This window comes from Callospermophilus lateralis, unplaced genomic scaffold, assembly GCF_048772815.1.
Source record: "Callospermophilus lateralis isolate mCalLat2 unplaced genomic scaffold, mCalLat2.hap1 Scaffold_107, whole genome shotgun sequence".
Classification (NCBI taxonomy): Eukaryota; Metazoa; Chordata; class Mammalia; order Rodentia; family Sciuridae; genus Callospermophilus; species Callospermophilus lateralis.
Genome location: NW_027510917.1, coordinates 1,077,327 through 1,101,525, shown reverse-complemented (window position 1 = coordinate 1,101,525; position 24,199 = coordinate 1,077,327). Strand labels below are relative to the sequence as shown.

Genomic DNA, 24,199 nt, shown 5'->3' with positions numbered 1-24,199 from the left:
TAAGGCACATGTATTTTCAACGTGATAGATGTGAAGTGTAAATTTTTATGTGAGAGTTGCTAGTATTTTGAGAATTGATTTTTGAAGACAAAAATGCATTTTGATATTGTTTTGTTCAAGTAATTTAAGAGGCATAAGTCTCGTAAATGGAATGAATGAAAGTGTATTTAATTCCTTGCATCTTGCTGAATTTAAATGTAGGTGGCTGTGCCTTGGGAGGTGCAGAAACCTGTGGAGACTGCTTACTCATTGGACTTCAGAGTGCCTGGTGTTCCCAGGAGGTAAAACAAATGACCTCAACATGTTTTTAAAAGCTCTGTGCAGTTAGACGTATGTTGATTTCCTCAATGATAGCTCAGATAATGTCCTTTTTTTCTGTGGGGTTATATGAGTGAAACAAATCAAGAAAGGACAATAAAAGTATTAGTGCATCAAAGTGGCATTGACATGATTGCTTTCAAACACAATTCATGGAAGGAATGCATGTCAAATTATTCTAAATAAAATAATCAACTCAGGGTCCTTTATTTGACCTGGTTCCTTTTCTTATTTTAAGGTAATTTCTCATGGTTAAATGTAAAATGTCAAGCCTTTCTGGACAATCAGTAATCATGGAGATGTTTTCTGAAGTTTAACACACATTTGATATCAGTACTATAGCTGTATTCCATCTGGGAACCAGGATCCAATGTGAGCCACTGCTAGTTTCTACAAGGAGCATTGTAGTATTGGGGAAAACCTTACTACTCAGACCTTATTCAGTTCTTTTAAAACTTATATTTTCATGAGTTCAGTCACTCTGTATCATACCAATGACAAAGCCCCAAACAGCCATTCCTTTTCTAAAACTGAAAACTATGTAGTGTGAAGATGCCTGGAGGCATATAGCAAGCCATTCTAAGTCACTGCCTGTGCTGTGACACCATAGAGTGATTTGCAGACTTATCCTGATAAGATAGAGATGCACTAACTCTGAATTTTAAAACAAGTCTTTCCCCAACTGGATCTCATAAAGATAATCTAAACATCTATTCTTCCCATGCTCTAGATAGGGCAGAGGCATGGGAGGGGAAGGGAGGGGGCAGGGGGTTAGCAATGATGGTGGAATGTGATGGACATTATTATCCAAATACATGTATGAAGACATGAATTGGTGTGAACATACTTTATATACAAACAGAGATATAAAAAATTGTGCTCTATATGTGTAATAAGAATTGTAATGCATTCCTGTATAATATATTTAAAAAATAAAAATAAATTAATAATAATAATAATAATAATAATCATAATAATAATAAAAAGAGCACAAACCTGGCACACTTCCCCAGTACTCCCTTGACCGATAGGGGCCACAAAACAGCATTCAGGGGAATTGTGCTCTTTTGATTTCAAATGCAGGATTGAGAATGTAAATGTGGGTGGTAGGCATAATTTTTTGGACATTGGCTTTCTAAAGAAGACAGCATTAATTTCATTCCAGAGACAGAAAATGGCAAATCATTCTAGAATTTTTGTTTAAATGCACTTTTTAGCAGTTATTTGAGAGAGTTTCTTATAGCCTTACTTTTGAATGACCCTTGGTAGCTAAATGATTGTCAAATTTTATGGCAAGATTAAGAGGTCACTCCAGTAGTAAAAGTAGTTATCAGTTTATCAATTGAGGTAATTGGAACAAAACGTAAAATAGACTTCTGCTTAGGAAGAACAGAAAATATGTTGTGTGGTTAACACCACCCCTGACCTTCTGGCAAAGGTTGTGACTACAGCCGATAGCAACTGCATGGTGTTGAGAAGGCGCCTCTATCAGCCACTGTTTGCCTTCCTTACATTATGAGAAGTTAGAGAGTTTGCCAGAGCCTCAAATACACAAAAGCCTGACTGGTAGATGACAAATTATATTCTCAAATTTTAATTTCAGAAGAAAGATAACTTTCCTACTTGCTGAAAACAAGTGGCCTTGAATTCTAAGGGGCTAGGAAAAATATGGACATTGGTTCAGTTCTCTCTAAGCATGAGAGTCAATGGGTTCAACTTTTCCTAGTGCCAGCTCTAGAGTAACCTTGTCATCAGGTAAGACAGGTACCTCTGGGCTCCATTTTTTCTGCTCTTGATGCTGCAAAAATGGAATGGCCACATATCTGCTGGGAAATACTATACCTCAGTGCTCATGTGAACCTAATGAGGCCTGGGAAACTCCAGAGTCCTGTACAGAAAAGCAGACTTTTAAACCAACTTCTAATTTCCTTCCTTACTTCCAAATCTTGGAGGAAAGACCTTGAACTAGAACACTTTAAGATACTGAGTTTAAGGTCACCGAGAGGTCAGTTTTAGTGAAATAATGCTAATCAGGGCAACACATCAATGATTAAAACTAGTAAAGTATCAGACAGTGCAATGTCATAATCCTTGTCCTTTAGAAATACATAGAAAAATCTCTATTTGCTACCAGATTTGGTAATAGATGCACTGTAAAGCTTAGACAGGCCTAGGATTCCAAGAACCAACAGTTCATTCCAAAAAAAAAAAAACAGTAGACTGAAAAATGTCAACTCGATGAACTCAACTATTTCAAGAATCTGGTCATGGCAAAGGAGAATCTTTAAATAAATGAGCTTTTAAAAAAACTGCTAATGAATTCAAATGAACATAATTAAAAGGAGACTCCATCTTTACTCATAACTTTACTGGCAGAATACTCTGGCTATTCAGCTATAACTTAGCTTTAGACCTACAATCAATGTCAGTCATACAGGAATATGATGTATTTAGGATGGCAAGATGCTTAACTAGGAAAGTATGTAAAAATTTTAATTACTGTCATCTTATAAAGAAATGCAGATTTGTCTTCTTTTTCTCTACTTTTTTCTTTTTTAGAATTTTACCCATCCATCTGGAGTTGGTGAAAGATGTGATACCCCAGCAAATCTTTTAGCCAAAGGATGTCAATTAACCTTCATCGAAAACCCTGTCTCCCAAATAGAAATCCTTAAAAATAAGCCTCTCAGTGTATGCAGACAGAAAAATAGTTCTGACATTGTTCAGATTGCACCTCAAAACTTGATTCTTAAATTGAGACCAGGTAAGTTATGATTTTTTAACAGAAGGGGAAGGGTCTTTCAGAAAAAAGAAAAACACAGAAGTGTCTGTTCTTGTAAATAAACATAATGTTATGTGTGTAATATTGCTATTGCTTTAATCTGGATGCTACATGTCACAGATCATTGATTATTATGCCTCCAATTGCCCATTTTTAAGGAAATATGAAGTTTCGGGACTCACATTTTTCTTTGTTCACGTTGGCCACTTCTACTCCAAATGTGTTAGTGAAGAAGTCTTTTCTAATAGTAACCATTTGAATTACTCAAATGTTGCTTAGATTTGCCTCACATTTCTTCAAGAGTTGAAATGTAGATTGAAACTCCCCTTTATTTTGTTCACCTGTTCTAAAACCACACACAAAAAAGTTCAGCTTATCTTTCATCTAAATGGATGCTAATTCTTCCCAGGAGATATAAAATATCCTAACTTATATTTCTTCAGTACTTATAAACTCAGTGCTGAAAGATGTTTGTGGGCTTACTCATTTATAAACTCTACCACTTAGTACATCACATGGTCTGTATCTTCAGTAAGTTCTTAAGGGAAAGAAATAGCTAGCTGGTGGGGAGATTGGCCAGTTGCAAATGAACCTTCCTGTGTTTTATGAATTTGCTTTCCATGTAGGGGCTCTGCAGGTGGTGAGCAGACATTGCAAGTGCATGTCCGCCAGACCGAGGATTACCCTGTGGACCTGTATTACCTCATGGATCTCTCCGCCTCCATGGACGATGACCTCAACACAATCAAAGAGCTGGGCTCCCTGCTTTCCAAGGAGATGTCTAAATTAACCAGCAACTTTAGACTGGGCTTCGGGTTTTTCCACAAAAGACCCGTCTCCCCTTTTATGAAAACAACCCTAGAGGAAATTGCCAACCCTTGCAGGTAAGTGATTCTCTGGCATCTCTGTGCACTGATTTCCACAGCGATACCCCGCTGCCTGCCCTGAGCCGCACTTGCCAGGAACTTGCTAACTCCCTGGCATTTCTATCTGGCTGTCTGATCTCACAGTTCTCTCAGATGCCCAAGTTGCTCGCAGCCTCCCAGGATCTTAAATGCATGGTTCTAGCCTTCCAGCCTCTGCAAAGCATCTGCCTCCAGCGATGGAGGGCGTGGCCAGGGGGCGTGGCCAGGGAGGTTTTGTGTTCTGTGGACAAAGAGGACTGTACATTCCATTGGATTTTATCCCCCTCCCTGCCCTTGGGAGACCTTCAATCCCCAATGACCACCACTGAAGCTGTCTGACAGTAACCTCTATTCGTTTTGAGTCTTTTTCTACTGCAATGACTTCTGTCAAAATAATAATTTTTGCGACGGCCTCTGTCGTACTTTGGGAAATATGGGTTTTCTTTCATTGTTTGGAGAAGGCCTTTGCAGCCATCACTGCTACTAAATTCACAGGAAATGAGTCAGTGACTCCATTATAATGTGTTATAATCAGCTATTAAAACTGTGTCTTCTGCAGGATGGCCAAGGACAAATAGCTTTGTGATGGCTTACCTGTGCAGCCAATGATATGCTCAAAATCAAATTATTTAATACCCTTCTATTGAGAAAGAGCCACCATCTGCTCTGGGTCAGACCCTGCACTGAAGGCTTTACATACATGACCTTATTCAATCTCTATAATGTCAGGAGGTTAAGGCAGGTTTCATTAGCCCTATATTCAGAGGAAGTAACAGAGGCTCTGCCTGGTTAATAATTTGCCCAAGGGCACATGACTAATAAGTATACCAAGATCTGGTTTGATCCAAAACCAAGCCCTTTACTACTATGCATTTAGTATATATGAAATCATTTTTAAAATGTTAATTTTTAATATTCTTATACACCAGAGCAAGCAATCCCTATAAAAGACAAATAGCTTCTATCGTATTTAAAAACACATCAGTTCACTTCTCAACTATAATCGAACATAGGTAAAAATTATTTAACTGTGAAAGTAATTTACCACTGATTATAACTCTTAGGAATTGTGTTTGGTTAAGAGTATCAGAAACTGTGACTTTAAAAGGAGAGAGTTTTTTTTTTCTCTCTTTTACACAAAGTGAAGTCGGGGCTTGGGTGACAGTTCCACAAACACCAGAAATCCACAACTTCTGTGTTTTTTTGCTCCACCATCTTTAGCACTTGGATTTTGTCTTCATGATCCAAGAGGCTGCTAGGGTATTAAGCATAATTTCTTCACTCCAGGCAGGCAGAAAGGAAGAAAAGTGGGACAGATTAGTTAAGGGTACTATCTGACCCTCTTAAAGTATAATTGACATGTACTTGAAATGCACACATCAAAAATACTGTTTGAAGACTCTTAATAATTGAATATACCAGTATAATCAACACCCAAAACATGATGTAGGTATATTCATCACCTCAGAAAGTCTCCTCATACCTCCTTCCAGTCATTTCTACTTCCTCAGAGGTACTCACTTTGTGATTTCTATAATTTAGATTTGTTTTGTCTATTCTTGGATTTCATACAGCTAAAATAAAATAGTATACACCTTTGTGTCTAGCTTCTTTTGCTCAGTGTAATGTTTTGAGATTTAATAATGATCTTGTGTATACTGAAAATTTGTTCCTTTTTGTTTTAATAAGTAGTCCATTAATGGATTTGCTACATTTTATTTATTCCTTCTTCCACTGATGGACATTTGAGTTGTTTCGTTTCTTGGCTGTCATGAAAAATGCTGCTACATACTCAGCCCTTTTTTAAAATTTTACTTTGAGACAGGTTCTTGCTAAACTGTGGAGGTCAGCCTTGAACTTGCAATCCTCCTGCCTCAACCTCCCAAGTAGCTTGGATTTTAGGCATGCACCAGGAATATTTTTTTAAGTTCATTTTTCAATGGTGTGCTGGTGATTTATAGAAATGCAATTGATTTTTCACATTAACTTATGTAACCTTAATAAATTTTCCCATTTATTCTAGTCTGATTTTTATAGATTCTTGTGATTTTGCAAGGACAGTCAAGTAAAACTAGTATAGCTTTTATTACTATCATGAGTGCTTGCTGGAGATATATATATATATATATATATATATATATATATATATATATATATATATATATATATATATATATATATATTAGGACTACTTTGTACATGGGTTGAGGCACCAGCAGTTGACTACGCTTTCCCATCATCAGAGCTCCTGTCAGCACAGTAAAAAAGGCAAATGACATATTTGCACACTGTGAAAACAGTGTGACCCTAAAAGCCCTCTGGAATGTCTCAGAAACCCCAGAGTCTATGCACCATTCTTCACAAACCCTTTTAGGACTGGCGATGTAGCTCAGTGGTAGAGCACTTGTCAAGCATGTGTGAAGCCTGGGGTTCAATCCCCAACACTGTAAAGAAAGAAAAAAAATGATACTAGGGATTGAACTCACAGACACTCGACCTTTGAACCACATCCCCAGCCCTATTTTGTATTTTATTTAGAGATAGGGTCTCACTGAGTTGCTCAGAACTTCACTTTTGCTGAGGCTGGCTTTGAACTCGTGATTCTCCTGCCTCAGCCTCCCCAGCCACTGGGATTACAGGTGTGCACCATCACACTAGACAAAATGCTACCTTTTAGATCTAATTTCTAATGGATTTTGGAGTATTTTTTATTTTTATTGGAAGGAGAGTCACTAACAGTTCATTTTATCGTAAGAAGGCTGGAGCACTAAAAATTCATTTTACCCTGTAAGAAGGCTAAAGCAGCTTACAGTTTTGAAAGAGTTCTCTTTGCTTTTGTCTAAGATACAGAATAAAAGAAAAGTTTTCTTCATTTCATATTTATAAATAAGTCATAATGTATATTTTAAAATACTTAGCAGCACAAAAATTAAATTTTTCCCTCCATCAAACATTTTGAAGAATTTCTTCTTAACATCAATCCACATACACTATGTTATGATTTTTTTAATCTCAAATTTGGCTTCAATGGTGAGTAATTCATTGTAGTTTTACAAAAAAGGAGACAGAGCCATGGAATACTTAAATGGATTTCCTATATATATACATACACAAAAGCATATATGAGTATAGAATGTACAGTTTCTTATTGCAAAGTTAATAAGTTCATGTGACACAAAAAGAAGAAAATCAAAATAAGTTCTAACCCTAAGAAAAAGATGATGTTAAACTTTTAGTATATATCATTATAGTTTTTTTTTAAAAAAATATATTTACTTATTTAATTTTTAAATTTGTTTTAATTAGTTATACATGACAGTAGAATGCACTTATGCACTTTGATATATTTTAACAATATTTATTTTAAATTTAACAAAATATGTAAGTAGTACTTCTTTATATTGTGTTTCTCAATTATCCTACATTTTAAATGTAAATTCGTTGTTGTCTAGGAACTCAACATCCTCCATTGGTAAGAGATTCCTACTCTCTATACTTGCTATACTCAGAAAGCAACATCCAAATGTGAGCATTCATTAGAGTTACTCTAGTCCAAATAAGGGTTTCAGTTCCAATTCCAAGGGCAACCCCCCCTCTAATGCTCTGCTTTGCTTTTGCCACATGTTCTTCCATCACATGAATCCGCTCAGTGAGTTACATTAAGATTTCATCCACTTTTCAAAAGCATGGACTTCTGATAATTAGAATTATCTGCTTGGGACATAATTTTAACCAACAAAGATGCAAATTTCTCACAGGAAGGTAGGACTGCCAGTTCTTTGGTTCTAGGAGATGCTCCAGCATCTTTTGGTACAGGGTAAATCAACAGGCCCAAGTGAAAGATTAAACAAAAAATTTCCAAAAATAGTTAGGTCCTAGGGACAATGGAATGACAAATACAGCTACATGCTTTTTATCTGAAATAAACGTCATAGCAACTTCATGAAGTAGATGTTATCATACCCATTTTATGGATAAGGGCACTGAGGCCCAGGAAGCTTAATTAACTTGCCCCAGGATAGAACTGTTCTGTCTTTTATTCTAATTTTAATGAATTTTCTATCACTTCAGAGCTACTCTAATCATTACGGGAGTAATTACGACACATGCTGAATTATCATCATCAACCAATTGGAAAAAAAATTAGAGCTCTTCCTCATATCACACTTTAAAATACGTCTCATATTTGAGGGTGGGTGGGGAAAAATTTGACTTTAATAAAAAGTTTTAAGGTATGTATCAAAAACATCAAAGACAAAAGGTTAATATTTTTCAGAGAGTTCTTCAAATTAAATTGGAAATAAAAAATATACCAATAAGAAAATAAACAAAGGGTATAAACCAGCAAATTGGTAAAAGAATAAAAACAAAATGTCAATAAATATAGACAAGTGGATCAGTCTCATTACTAATAAAATAAAAGTTAAAAATAAATTTCAGATTTCACTTTAGCTAATCAGCTATTTTGTTTTGTTGAATGGTACAGTCTCACATACAATTATCAGAAATGACAGCTGATACAAACTTATCTGAAAAGAATTTGCAAATAAGGGCCAAAAGATAACCCAGCAATTCCCTATCAAAAAATTTATTCTAAGCAAAGATACAGACTAGTTTGCAAAAATATATGAAAAGGGATCACCATATTATCTAATTAACAAAAGATTTCAAAATAAATTCTTAGCAAGAGGAATGATTGAACTCTGATATATCTCATAGGCATTGCAACCTTTTTAAAATTTCTTCTTCACATTTTCATATAAAACCTCATTTTTTTCAATGAACAAAAAAGGCATTTATTTTTAATCAGAAAAAAACACTATTCTAGAGATATCATTAGCCAAATCCATGCATTATTGTCCTGAGGTCTGTGCTAATCTCTATGTGATTGATGTAAGAAAAACACTAATGTTTGTGAAGCCCCAATCCCAAAAAGCTCATTGTGAAGTGTTCTCTGCATATTTTGTTTCTTCAAGCTTCACAACAACCCTTCTAGGTAGATACTATCAGTGGGCAAGACTTCAGAATTTCAGAGAAACCTGATACATGATATTTTTTAAAAAGGGAATAAGATTAACTTCTGGGAGTTAAGGTAAAATGTAATGAATCAGAAAGAAATATAAAAAGTGGCCTGGAAACAGCAGACTGGCTCCTGGATCACTAGAACAGCTGTGTTGGTAGCACTGAAATAATAGATGGTCCTGGTGGGTTGGGGAAAGACAGAAAAAGAAGGGTCACAGAATACATAGGCATTCAAGAACCTCAGCCAAGTCACTTCCAGAGTTTCCAGCCCCATTGACTAAAAGGACTTATGAAACATTTGTTAGTTGAGGAGTTTGACCACAGATGAGGGAGGGACCAGATGTAGTCAAGAGCATCTGTTCTTGAGATGGCCATCTTAGGATAGCCCAGGCTGTGCCATTCAGTGTTCTGAAATGTTGGAAAACAATGGATTCTGACCTCTCTCCTTGAAAGTCTACTGACAGGAAGAAAATCACTTCCCTCATGGACACCGACTTGCTGGTCTTCGTGAGAGCTTTACTACTCAGTATAAAAGAATCCACAGCCATTCTGATTTGAATGAACATTCGATTCTCATCACTTATGGTAGTCATTCTATAAACTTGCCTCAGGCACTGAGTTATTCTAATACTGAACATTGCTCCAAAGGGAAAAATAGGTTAGAATCCTGTGAGTCTTTAGTTATAAGTTTAATCAACTGACCAATATATAACCTTGTTTTTTGTGTGTTTATATTTAAAAACATCTTGCTTAATAGATAGTGTTGATTCATTTCTATTATTTACGTTATTTACACTGTGAGCGATGACTCGAGAAAGCAAAACATCATCTTGTTTGACCTCAGCAGGTAATGTGCACATAGGGAAACTCACTTTTTTTCTTCTCTGTGTATATCTACAAACGATGAAGAAAATTATTTATTGATTTGCTAAAGATCAATTTTAGTAAGTAAGTGAAAATTCACAAATGATGAGGATGTATAGGCAGATGAATTTGGTAACAGGAGTCTGACCCTGAAAGACGCACCTGCTCTCTAAGTGCTAACAAGAAAGCCTGCCACACCTGCAAGCTCAAGGCCAGGCCCTATGTGTGCTCCACAAGAATCAACCAAGGCTCCCAGGCAGCGCACCACAGCCTCAATGAAGGCTACTCCTATCTGTCTCTGTGCTGTCAATGGTTGTCAAACTTTAGTGTGTGTCGGAAAGGTTTGGTACAGTACGTGTTGCTGAGCACATTCCTGGCATTTCTAAGGCAGGAGATTTGAACTAGTGCTCCAGATTTTGCATTTCTAACATTTTTCCATGTGATGCTCATGCTGCTGTATCAGGAACCTCACTTTGAGAACCTCTGGTCCATACCATTATCCTGCTTTTATAGATGAAAGCTCAAAGCTCAGAAGGGTTAAGTAACTTGCTCAAGGTTTCGGGCACAGCTAGTAACTGACTTTTAGGATAAGATGTAGCTGAACTCATGATCATCTCTATATGTTCTACTATTAGGAGCAGATTTCATCCTACCATGATATAAGCGGGGGTTTTATTCCCAGGCTGGTCCCCAACAAAGAATTCAAGCATGGTAGAGTTGGACTCTAGAACCTAGGCCCTGCTAGGTTTTTTTTTCAACCTTCAATAATATCTTTTTTAAAAAATATTTTATTTGCTCTTTTTAGTTATACATGACAGCAGAATGTATTTTGACATATTACACATACATGGAGTATAACTTCCCATTCTTGTGGTTGTACATGATGTGCAGTTACACTGGTCACATATTTATATGTGAACATAAGAAAGTTATATCTGATTCATTCTACTGACTTTCCTATTCCCATTCCGAACCTGCCCTTCCCTTTATTCCCGCTTGTCTAATCCAAAGTACTTCTGTTATTCACTACCATCCCCCCACTTATTGTGTGTTAGCATCCACATATCAGAAATAACATTTGGCCTATGGTTTTAGAGGATTTATTTATTTCACTTAGCATGATAGTATCCTGTTATTATTTCTTCGAGTAAGCTTTCTACCCTTTCAGCATTTTCAAGTCCTTCTTGAACACCAATAACCCCAGATGCCTCATCCACATTTACTGGCCTTGTGGTTACACTGCAAGGTTCTACCTGGCCCTAGGCAGGTAGATGAACCAGCCTCAAGTTCCTATGTCATACCTGTGGCCACCCGAGCTGCATCACATCCTGAGCCCATAGCCCACTAAGACCAACACAAATTGGATAGGAGCAAGGCTCACTCTATGGGCTGCCTATTGATGAGGTGGACTTGTGGCCTATTCTGCCATTAACTAGAATAGAAATACAATAGACTGAGGCCATGTATCTTCCTCTGGCACTGGAGCTGTTCCAGAGGCTTCATCTGTAGGCAGGCCTGGGGATGAACCCACAGGATCTGCCTGGTGTTAAGTTGGTTCACCAAATTAGCACTGAGGTCTAGGGCAAAGTCTTGTACTTACTACCCTCTCCTACCCACAGTCAATGGCATTTTGCCACATATTATACTGCCCAAGGTTGAGGTAGTGTTGTGAAGGCAGTCCCTTGGCCACTAAGACTGTCACTAAGCTTAACACCTGAGTCTCATAGCTGCAAAGGCCTGCACAGTCTCAGGGGTATTCCGAGGCACATACCACAGATGGCAGAGAAACAGGCCAAAACATGAGTCTGTGCCCCTGGGATGTAGGTCTTTCTAGTTCATGAGCAGTTCTAAATCACTCTCTGAGAGCACTGCCCTCAGTGGCAGTGCTGGCTAGCCGAGTTAGGTGGCACACGCCTGTAATTCCAGTGGCCTGGGAGACTGAAACAGGAGGTTTGCAAGTTCAAAGCCAGCCTCAGCAAAAGCAAGGCACTGAGCAACTCACTGAGACCCTGTCTCTAAATAAAATACAAAATAGGGCTGAGATGTGGCTCAGTGTTTGAGTGACCCTGAATTCAATCCCCAGTATCCACCTACCTCACTCCACCCCAAAAAAGAAAATAGCTGCTGTCTGAGACTGGTGGTGGAAGACACCAAGGCTGAATTAAACTAGGTTGTACTTGAGTCTCATAGCTGCAGGGGCCTTACATTCTCAGGAAGAAGATAGGTGTACCCGTTTCATTCTACAGCCAGAGATGATGCAGGCAAAACTTAACCGATCTCCGGCTGATGCTGGGGCTGATGCAGAGGCTCTATGTAGGAGTTGTGGCCTGTGAATGAGGTCTTCAGTTTCTAAGAGGTTCTGGGTCTCACTGCAGTGGGCCTGGCACTGGGGCTCCAACACAAAGCCCTGTGCTAGCTTTCATGCCCTGTTCCCCAAGAAGGGAGTCCTGTTCCCTGCTCTGCTGCTGGAGATTGGAGGAAACTTAGTGGAGACAGTCAGCCTAACAATTTGTGGGGGTCAGTCCACAGGAATTGGTCGGGCAATAGGGGCCATGGTCACTGGTTTCACTATGGTGGGCCTGGTATTGGGTTTCAAATTGAAGACCTCGAACATGGTTCTCTCTACTTCCCCCAAGCGGGAGGCATCTCTTTACATGCCAGACTGCTTGGAGTTGGAGAGAGGTGACACTTTCCTTCCTGTCTTCTTCAGTATGCCCTTTCATTTTGTACTAAAAGCAGGGCCTAGAGTCTCTCATCTGATTTCCTTGGCTCTTGTGAAGGTAGTTTGGTGCATGAATAGCTGTTCAGCTTTGTGTTCTGTGGGGAAACATCACTGGAGGATCTTACTCATCTCCATCTTTGGGGTGGGGGGACTGTGCACAGCAAGCACACAAGAGCGAACATACTGAGGAGCAGATCCAGCACCTCCCACATGTCAGGCAGGCGTTCTACCCCTGAGCTGCATCCCAGCCCTCAACCACCATCTTGCTCTGCCACACCAGGTTCTTGCTTGGCTCTACTATTGCTTCCGTAAGAAAAAGTTCCTCCTTCACCTTTTTATCGTACCTTTAGACTGAGGTTTAAAACTCCATATTTTAAAAGGATTCTGTGTGGCTTTGTTTCCTAACTTGAAAACCACCAGATGATGTCTAAATATTCTACATTCTCGGACTATGATTCTAATTTTTGTCAGAGTTCAACAATTAGAAGCAATTTTAAAAGAATGTTTTCTTCCCCAGATAGCAGTGAAATCATTCCTAACCCTGTTAACTAGCCCTGACTTTCAGCTTTTGTTGTACATGATCTTTGTAAAGTCTCCTACTGCTTTGTGCCTTTCATTTCTCATCTGGAAAATAAGGAGCTGAGATTCATTAGACCTTAGATCTAGATCTAGATCAGAGACTAGGCCCTTCTCATTTCTGAGGATCTAAAATTCCACAATTTATATGTCATTGCATTTATTTTGATTTTCACATTTTCAAAGTAATCACATTGATGGCAATTGAAATAAAGAGTAATAAGTCATGTTAAAAATAATTGTGGAAAATTACATTGCTTTTTGCTGAAAAAAGATAAAGATGCTTGGAAATATCACGCTACCCACTGTGAGCCTGGCTGGAATCCCTACAACCGTAATTGCTACAAACTTCAGAAAGAAGAAAAAACCTGGAATGAGGCTTTGCATTCTTGCCAGTCTGATAACAGCACATTAATAGACATAGCTTCATTAGCAGAGGTGGAGTTCCTTGTAAACCTCCTTAGAGATGGTGAGTATCTTTGCCTTAGATTTAAGAAGAATGAAACATGATGCAGTAACTTTTTAAAAAAATATTTTATTTGTTAGTTGTAGTTGGGCACAATACCTTTATTTTATTTATTTATTTATTGTTTTGTGGTGCTGAGGATCAAACCCAGGGTCTCACATGTTCGAGGTGAGCGCTCTACCACTGAGCCACAACCACAGACCACAGTAATGTTCTATTAGTGGAGTTGAAAAGAAATTTAAGCTATTTAAAAGTGTTTTGGGCACATTTATTTAAAGGTTCTCAATAGTATTCAAGAATGCAAATTCATTGGATTTTTACTAAATACATGTTCAGAAACTTTGTAACTTTTCCACATATGCCAAATATGATTAGATGGCTTTTAATTGTTTTAAGGGGTAATATCATTTTCTGAAACTTCTAATGCAAAATCTAAACCTATGATTTAGTTTTATGCCCATTATGTAGTAGTTGTGTGCTGGTCATGTAAAGGGAATTCCTTAAGCTAATAATTAAGTGAAATAACTTCAGGTATAACTTATGAGAAAGGCATGATTTATTTGGCGTGGTGATTTTCAGGCAGTCTGTCATGTGTGGGTTCCTGGCTTCCAACCTCTTCTACCTTCAGCCCTTCAGATCCAGTCTGCTCCTCCCTGTTCTATAGTTCACAGGAATCCTGCTGGAAAACATTGAAATCATTCATTTCATTTTTCAGTTTTTAAAAGTGAAAAAAAAAAACAGATACTACACTTGATCTTCTTTTAAATGTCCCTTTTCATAATCCAATCAACCTTCCCATTTTTTTCCCTTTCTCTAGGCAGAAGCAAAACCATATTTTTCAGGTCTATTTTACTCACTATAATAGGAACTAGAGTCCAAGGAGTCTGACTTGCTTTGGTTTTGTCATTGTGATGGCTTTAGCTCACCCTTTGCCTCACTTAAAAGATCTTGAAGCAGATCTGAATATTGTGGGAGGGGAAAGTTTAGACAGGTATTTATATGAAGCTTAAACGGGTTTCTTCACATGAAGCAATTACATGTAAAGTAGTATGTTTTGGTAATAACTTCAGTGCATTATCACCTTTGCAAATAATAGAATCTCTTAAGTAATTTACAATCGTCTCTTACAGAAAATGCATCCGAAACATGGATTGGTTTGAGCAGCAATAAAATTCCAGTTTTCTTTGAATGGTCTAATGGCTCCTCAGTCATCTTTACTAATTGGCACACACTTGAGCCCCGAATATTTCCAAATAGAAGCCAGCTATGCGTCTCAGCAGAGCAATCTGTAAGTTGATTTGTTTTTTTCAATGCTCATGTTGCTGGACCTGTGTCAAGGATCTGCTATGCCTGGGACTTGGGCCACATCACAGACCAAGACACTTACTTCTGTGACACTTTTATTGTTGTGTGCTTAAGGCCTGCATAACATATGCAGTCACAATTATACACGTTAATGCAGTGCCTCTGAGTTCCTTTGAGGGAGGGAGAAACAGTGACCTCTTAAATCTTTGTCATGGGTCTGACTCTGCTGAAATCCACCACAGTTCATGCTCCTATAGTAGAAACATTATTGATTCATTGGTTTTGATATAATTAAGATGACCTTCATTTCCTATTGACTGACAAGAATATTTCACTTAGCTTTTTTATAGAACAGGAGCCAACATTTAGATAGATAGTATTATTTTAAAAGAGTGAGGTAGGTGTTCTCCTCTAAGTGGGATATTCTGTAACCCCCTTTGTAACAGCTTATTTCCTTAAGTAGTAGGTATATAAAAATTAACACTTAGTTTCGTCAAATAAGCCTTAAAATGAAATACTCATTATATATAACAAGTTACCTAATCATGATTAACACCTAAATTTGAATGTGAAAGCTTAGGAAAACCACTCATTCATCCATCTATCTATCCAACAGTCATTAAGCAACTCTGGTATGCCTGACTATTCTATAATTGGATGGTTTGCTGGAAGATTCCATGGGGAGGGACAGTGCTGCTCTTACATGTGAAAATGTCAGCCCTTGACAGAGTATGCAACTGAAGGTCACGGAAGGGCTCCATATTCCCCTAAAATTCCGTATACCTGAAATACCAACTGAAATTTGAATTGTGTGGTTTTAATCTAAAAAGTTCTGACTCGAATTAAAATAAAAAATCATTTGGGAAATTAAAATTTTAATCTGCTGGCAGATATTATATTATTATTAATGAGGAATCTGAGAACAGCCGTTGGTAGAGCTGAGAGAAGACAGCCTGTTATATAAAGAGCTGAGTGATGCTCTGAAAACTTAGTGATGGAGAAGGACTTTAGGGGTTGAACATGAATTTCAACCATGTGAATGTTATCTAGGATGATTCACAGTGACTTCCAGGTATTTCCCCAGCATCAAGTTTATACACAAAAGCAGCAGAGGCTTTGATTTAACACTCAGAAGTGGTTGGGAAGAGAAAGCGGCACCCTCAATCGATCAGAGGGATGACTCCATCCACATGGTTTCTCAAGGCATGACCTTAGACCGGCAACATCACCATCACCTGAAGCCTTTTACAATTACAAATCCTCAGGTCCCACCAGACCCACTGAATGAAAAATCTGAGCAAGGGCTACAGCCATCAGTGTTTCAGGAGTCCCTCCAGGTGATTCTGTTACACACTAATGATTTTGAACCATTACTCCATCCCATTTTTTTAAAAGAAAATTTGAGAGCAGCTTAATGCAAAGCCAGACTGACCCAGATATCAATCCTAGCTCTAATTTTTTTTTACAGACTATAGAACTTTGTGCAAAGCATCAAGCTTAATCTTCAAATTAGAATAATTGCTACCTGATAGAAACATTGAAATTCATGAAAATCACCCAACATTAGGTCTAGTACACAGCAGCAACCAAGAAATATCAGTTGTGTCCTCCCTCCTAACCCGTTTCTAAATTGTGGACATCAAAACTGTTGCATGCTGGAGAGAGAGTGGGTCTTCCCATCCCTGGAGGGGCTACTGACCCTTTCGTAGGCAGGGTCCTGAAACATGGCCCCACTGGAAACACTTGCTATTAATCATATATTGGGTCATAATAAGGGGTATTGCCCACAAGCATGAGCACTGAGTGTATTCATTCATCTCATAACATTTTCCACATAGGAGGGACATTGGAAAGTTAAAAATTGCGAAGAAACCTATTTTTACATTTGTAAAAAAGCAGGCCGTATTCTTCCTGATGCTGAATCAGGATGTCAAGAGGTAAGTACGAGTAACACTGCAATTTACGTACAGGGTCTACATAGGTAGAATAATGTATCTGCCCTCAATTTAAAGTAAATCTCTGCCTTCCCCACCTTTCCTTTACCTTCCCTCTCTTGGCTCTCCATTCCTCCTCTCCTTCCCACCCCCTCTCTCTCTTTCTCTCTCTCTCTTTCCTGAGTGTGGGCTACTTTTTACAAACGAAACAATTCCCAGATAGAGGCACTTGAAGGATTTACAACCCTGAGAGAGATCGTTGTCTTGCTGTGCTCTTTGACCCAAGACTACTCTTTTTTTCCTTGAGATAAAAAATGTAAATGATCCTGTTATGCCATCTGTACAAACAATGGCTGTGGCACGATGCCTCCTCTCACACATGGTTTTCATAGTTCTCAAATGGGATGTCAGAGAGAAAGCGAATGTGTTCCTTGGAGTCACCGTGAACTTTGGCACCCAGCATCTTGCCTTCTTCTTCCCCTTCTGAGACCTAAATATTGGAACAGAATAAAATAATGGAGAGGAGAGCATGCTTGTGATATATTCTTTATTTGGAAATGCAATAATAAAGATACTTTAATATAAGTCAAAAAGTATTTTAGATGGTTTAAATAAAAATATGTAATAGTTTAGGTTTAAACCTAAAAGGGAGAAAATTATCTCTTTAAAATTTCTTGACTATTTCCTGCCCTGAGATAAAATTGCATTTAAAAATCAACTTCTCAGTGTCCTCAGCATATGGATCCATGTTCTCTCTCCTTCCCTCTGCCCCCTCCCTCTTTTTTATCAGAAATTTTCATGCTACGTGTTATTCTCAAAAAGTTCCCAGGGGCTGAGGCTGTAGCTCAGTGGTAAAGTGCTTGCCTCTAATGTGTGAGGTACTGGGTTCAATCCTCAGCACCACATAAAAATAACTAAAGATACTGTAAGTTCATCTACAACTAAATAAATATTTTTTAAAAATTCCCAGACTGATTTTTATGTAACTCCACTTTAAATCTTTTCTTCTTTAATCCAGTTATTTATGTTAAAACTAAACAGTGATCCATCTCTGCAAAAACTGTGTTCCATTTGTTAATGAATGCTTATATGAACTACAGCTTCAAACTCCAGATGGATAATATATGTACCATAGCTGACATATCACCAAACAGTTTATCTAAGGATTCCGGTTCCTGAATTAGTTATAGCTGACCACTGACCTAATCTCTATCTTATGTGGCTTTCAAGGCAACTCCACATGTTTTATTTTTGCTGAATGAGCAATCAACTTCTTATACAAAAAAGCAGAGTGCTCTATATGAACTTTACTGCTTCCCTTTTCTGTCTAGAATTCCCAGTATTTCAAGATTCTGAGTTTAGAGCTAGTTCTTTTGTTGTATAAAAAAATTCCTGATAATTTTTTGCTTTACATCAACCTCTGAGTATGGTTTCCAATGACTCCTTTTTTTTAGCCATTTGTTTTAGTGGAACTCTCTAAACAGTGTCCCCTTGCAACATGAATTTACAAAATCAGTCTTATTCAAAGCCAAAAAAAAACAAAGTGATTTATTTTTTCCTCTGAGTCACTTTTTGGGGATTGGACAATATAAGCAAATGCTTCAACATTATTACGCTCATCCTTTCATTTAGAAATGAAGTGGCAGATAGAGTATACAAAGGGTGACGCTCCTGTCACTCTCCACTCTTCCAATTAGGTGGACAAGGGCTAGCAGTGCAGAGGTTTTGTTCTCCTGGTTACTACTCAGCCACTTCTTTTTACCCTCCCTTTTCTTGAGGCTGTTCAGCTCTTGGATTTTTGTTTTGCTAAGCTGCCCATGATCCAAAAACTGCTAATAAAGAAGGAATAGTTAGTTAGAAAGGTCAAATTGTCAGCCTCCCTCCACCTGTACTTCCAGGAACAAAAGCAGTCTAAACTCCCTGCCCCTGGCCCACAGAGTGCTCACAGGAGTCTCTCTGCAGCTGTCAGTTACACAGAGAGGATCAGGAGTGAGGTAGAGGGGAGTGAGTTCAGAGCAGACCCTGAATGGCTGGATGTGGGAGCCATGTGAACCACATCATTTCATGAAATGTTTTGAACCAAAATATCAGATTTCTAAATTAAGGTTTTCTTTAATTGACAAGACTGAGACCTTTCCAAGAAATATTCTAGAAATCATTTTATGCCTGATCAAAAGCAGGTAAGCATTTCCATGGCACAAAGTGAAAGGTATTTTAAAACTGGTGAATAAGTAAAAAAGAAAAAAAAAAGGCACATTTAAGCAATGTGGTTTAATAATACTGAAGCAAAAAGACCTAAAATAATTCAGTTGAAATATAATGAAAGTATGACTCCTGTATCATGTGATTTTAAAGAACAGAGTGACCCTAATTTGCTCCTAGGGCTAATCCATAGAGCAATATATTTGTCATTTTTGTCTGAGTGTCAAAATTAGCTTTCTTCCTCTCTAAAAGGCCATCCAGTTAATTTAGGAATATAATCTTTGTCATATATATGTGTATATATTTTTTGGCCATTCTCTATTTGGAAGTATCATGATCGAACTGAGACCATCCTCAATTGCATGAGAATTGGGTTCCAGGCTCACCTGGTCCACTGCTTGGTGATTTTATTTAAGTCCCTAAGCTCAAAGAGATAACATGAAACAATATGAAAGAAAGTTGAAAAAAAAGACTCCAATATTATCTAGACACTTTTCTGCTTTGCTCATACTGATTTCCTGTCTCTACTCTAAGATCTCTGCCTGCATTGATTCTTTTTGATTCACAATAGCCCGATAAATATTGTACTATACCATTTTACAGATGAGGAAACTAGATGTGGAGACATTATACTTATTGAAATTCATTCAACATTAATAGATAAACTCACATTGTGGTTGGATCCAAAGTTGGGGTTCTTTTGTTTGCCATGTTTTCCCCCTTTATTTTCATTTGTGTCAAAGTTTTTGCATTTTTAAGTTAATTAAAATTTCTAGTTTGTTCAGATAATTTTAAAAGTGTCGAAGTGGCTATAGCTATTGGAACCACCAGATAGGAGAAATATAAAGGTAGACAAAATTCAAAGAGATTTGAGTGAGTCCGAGAAAAAAGTTATATATATATGAGAAAATGCAAAAAAAGACCTATTGGTATTTAATTAAAATAAAACACACTGTTAATTTCCCCTTTTCTTGTTTAAGGGATGGGAGAGACATGGTAGATTCTGTTACAAAATTGATACAGTCCTTCGCACCTTTGACTAGGCTTCCAGTGGTTACTACTGTCCTCCTGCTCTTGTGATCATTACAAAGAGGTAAAATTAAATTTTTCTAGCTGAAACATTAGTATTCTTTGATGTGAGGGCTCTTGGGATGATAAAATCTAACCATAATCAGAGCTTCTTAAAATGTAAAGTGCTCTGTAGAGTAGGGTATTCAATTACCTAAAGCATTTATGGAGGTGAATTTAAATCTTCTGATGTTATTCCTAAATTGATTTTTGAATGACAAATAGTAAAATTTAAGATGACTTGAACTTTCCACAAAGATTTATTAATTATTAGCTTTGCTAATATATTCAGTTGTATTTAGGCTTTTATCTTCTAACTGCTTGTCATGGAAAACAAATATTTACCAAGTATTTTTAAACACAATATGTATAAGCTGCATGGGGTCTTTCTTTAGCACAAAAGGAAGTGTAGTGAAAATGTGGAGGGTATTCAAATACCTCCCCATTGCTGCTTAGGTCTATTTTGTTTAGACTTAGACTTCTTTGTGCACAGATGTCTTCCTGATCCTGCAGAGGGTTGTGCCTTTTTACTCTTCATATAATTTGCAGCATGCTATACTGGGGATAAAAAGTGCCATAACAAAGATGACCTCCTGTAACAATCAATGTCAAGGACAGTGAGGGCTGGAAGGCCAGTTTCTCCATGCCTAAAACAGAAGCAGCAGGATAGAATTCTTCAGTGGTTCCACAGGAAAGACACCTGCAAAACAAGTCTCTTGCTTTTGTGCCAAGGCCATTACCTTTGAAAATATCCACTGAAAACTGCATGTGGTGGTACATACCTGTAATCCCAGGTACTTGGGAGATTGAGGCTGTAAAATTACTTGTGCAAGACCAATCTGAGTAATGTAGTGAGAGATCTGTATGAAAAAAAATCCACTGACTACTAGGAAATAGGAGAACTGGTGCTTTGGTTTTGTCTAGAGACTCTTCATGCATCTGTCTACTTTGTAGAGAGAACTTGTATGCTTTCTCTGTTCTCCCTTGACTTGGGAGTCAACATTCTTAGTCACCAGTGTTTTTTTTCTTCTCTCACCCTCTTTCTTTCCTCACTCCCTCCATCTGTCCTGAAATCTTTTCCAGTATATACTCCAAAAAAATGCACAGGAATGTGCATGCATGTGTGCAGAGAAATGGATTAATACACTGGGGAATGGGTTGACATCGAGTGGCAGACTAAATGACCTTCTTTAGGGTATAATGCTACCTTTGATGTATCTCAGCATTAGTTTTAGTTCTGCCACTCTCCCTCCCAGGTATAGGTACCAGGCAGAAGGAAGCCTTTATCCCCTCAACTTTCTAGGCAGCTTCCACAAGCACCTTGGATCATAAATCCCCAGTCAGCAAGTGAACACTGGACATTACAGGAGCTTGACCAATGAAATCAGTGTCCTCTGTTCATTATAATTGAATTGTTCTGTATTGAAGAAAATAAGTATAATTGTTTCATCTATTTTTATGTATCATTCTTCCTTTTTTTTTTTTAATTTGTGTTTGTTTGTTTAATGTTCATGGAGATCTTGTTACATACCAGGCATGCTAGGATTTTATTTTTCATATGTTATCTGACTATGCAAAAAATTAATAGTCAAGAGTTTATTTAAAAAGTATTTATTGAATGCCTGTTTTGTGAGAGGCACCCTATTAAACACCAACAAGATTTTAGTTAGGTAGGTAGATAGATCAATCAATCGATTGATCGATAGATAAATGGTATAATTGTCCAGTGCCTTTTGCAATATAGCAGCTGACGAAAGAGAACACAGACATGTGGAACAAATGAAGAAGATGGAGTAACAGGACAAAGTGATGAACTCAAAGTCACATTATAGATTGTTCACAGTGCCAAAGTGACCCTAGCTAGGGTGGAAATCAGCCTTAGCGTTCAGAGGCTTCATATTCTACCAATGCTTTGGGGACCTCATACAGATGATGAATAGTGTCGGGGGGCAAAAATCTGTTTTGTTTCCCCAAAACTGGATACAAGTGTATGTTGTGAACACGATTTTTTTCTTTGCTTAACTACATTCAGTAGCTCACATTCATGTGTGTTCCAACTCTGAAGCAAAATTATGGGAGAGATAAATTTGGTTTTAATCCCTATTTCAGCTACCTAGGCCTGTCCAAGTTGTCTTGCACTGACCACCAGCCCAGTTGCTAACCACACCTGCAGGACCACCTCTGAGTAAATGAAGCCCTTCCAGGTCAGTTAGCAGCAAGTACACTACTGGCAAACAAGACCACATCCAAAGCAGGATGTTGGAAAAATGAAGAACGCTGGACTCTTGGTCTTTATCCATTCAGACCCCAGGAGGCAATAAACCACTCTTTGAGTAACAGACATGTTGGAATGTTCTCCAGCAGTATATTCTGTCTGAGAAGGCTGGACAGTAGATGGAAAGCCTCCTCAGACCCAGGGGCATCCACTAGCCTTAGTAATCATTTTCTTCCATTACTGATTTCCTGTTTGAGTTAAGACACTTCTGTCACTCTTCAGCACCCAGGCTTGTAGTTGCTAATTGATTTTCCACTCTTCTGCACAATTGAGTGACAGGTTTGATGGGCACAATTAGAACCACCTGCTACAAATTATTTATTTCTTTTGTTATCCAGCAACCACTCTTGCTCTAGGACTTTTTAACACTTTGTGGAATAGAGAAAGTCAGAAAAATAGACCCTTATTACTAAGTAACAGATTTTTATTTACTGGTGTACTATTACAAAACCTTTTCAGGTCCAGTGACTTTGCTGCTTATAAGAGCAGGAATGCAAAACTCCAATTTCATAGATAATTGTCTAGGTGCTTGTATGTTGAAATCTTGATCAATCAGCTATGGAATATTTAGCAAAAAAAATAATACAAATGATATTTGATTTTGTGAAGCTTACCCAGAGAGAAAAATCCTGCAATGTCTCACTTTTTTTCTGTTTAAATATGCATTATACTTAAGTATTAAGTATTTTTAAAGTTTTGCCACTTTCCTGCAACTGCCATATCCCAAACACCCTGGCAGTTAACTTTTGTGTCTGTGTGGGTAAAATACACATAGCATAAAATTTACCATATAAACCACTTTAAGTGTATCATTCAATGGCTTTAAGTGCATTCACATTGTGGTACAGCTACCACCATCTCCATCTCCAGAGTTTTTTCATCTTCTCATATTGAAAAAAAAAAAAACTCCCAATTCCCCCTTACCACCAACTCCTGACAACTACTCTTCTATTTTCTGTCACAGTAAGTTTGACCACTCTAGATTCCTCATGTAAATGAAATTATAGAGCATTTTTCCTTTTGACTCTGGCTCATTTTACTTAGAATAATGCCATCATGGTTTACACATGTTGCAGCATACATCAAAATTTCCTTTGTTTTTAAGGGTAAGATAGCCTGATATGTATATACCACATTTTGTTGACCCATTTGTCCATCAGTAATTATTTGGGTTGCTTTTGCCTTTTGACAATTATAAATAATGCTACCTTGAACATGAATATACAAATTCAAGTCCCTGCTTTGAATTCTTTGAGTATATACTCAGAAGTAAAATTGCCAGGTCATATGATAATTCTATTTTTAACTTTTTGAGAAAGTGTCATACTGTTTTCCATAGTTGCAGCACCATTTTACACTCCCACCAGTAGTTCACAGGGTTCCAAGGTCACCACACTCTGGTCAATTTGTTATTCTCTGGTTGTTTTGTTGCATTTTGATAATAGCCATGCTACCAGACATGACATGGTATTTCACGGAGGCTTTGATTGCATTTCCCTGAATGAGCATCATTTCAATATTGGCCATTTAGAGACACGTGTATTCAAATATTTGGCTCATTTCTTAATTGGGGTGTTTGTTTTTCTGTCATTTAACTATAGAAGTCATTTATATATTCTGTATATTAATCCTATATCAGATATATATTTGAAAATATTTTCTCCCATTCTGTGGGTTGCCTTCTCACTCTATAGTGCTTTTAATGCACAAAAGTTTTTCATTTTGATGAAGCCAACTTTATCCATATCTTATTTTATTTT

General features: G+C 37.6%; 1 protein-coding gene and 1 long non-coding RNA gene across 3 annotated transcripts in view; both read left to right on the top strand.

The window, feature by feature from the left end:
- The window catches only part of LOC143386226 (uncharacterized), a 223,619-nt gene that overhangs the window by 40,031 nt on the left and 159,389 nt on the right, over positions 1-24,199 (top strand). The gene's annotated exons all lie outside the window — the stretch shown is intronic.
- The window catches only part of LOC143386224 (secretory phospholipase A2 receptor-like), a 60,878-nt gene continuing 40,502 nt past the window's right edge, over positions 3,824-24,199 (top strand). The window contains 5 exon segments of the mRNA XM_076841455.1: positions 3,824-3,984; positions 13,405-13,658; positions 14,786-14,943; positions 16,799-16,897; positions 20,077-20,189. Coding sequence (XP_076697570.1) covers positions 3,824-3,984; positions 13,405-13,658; positions 14,786-14,943; positions 16,799-16,897; positions 20,077-20,189 — 785 coding nt within the window.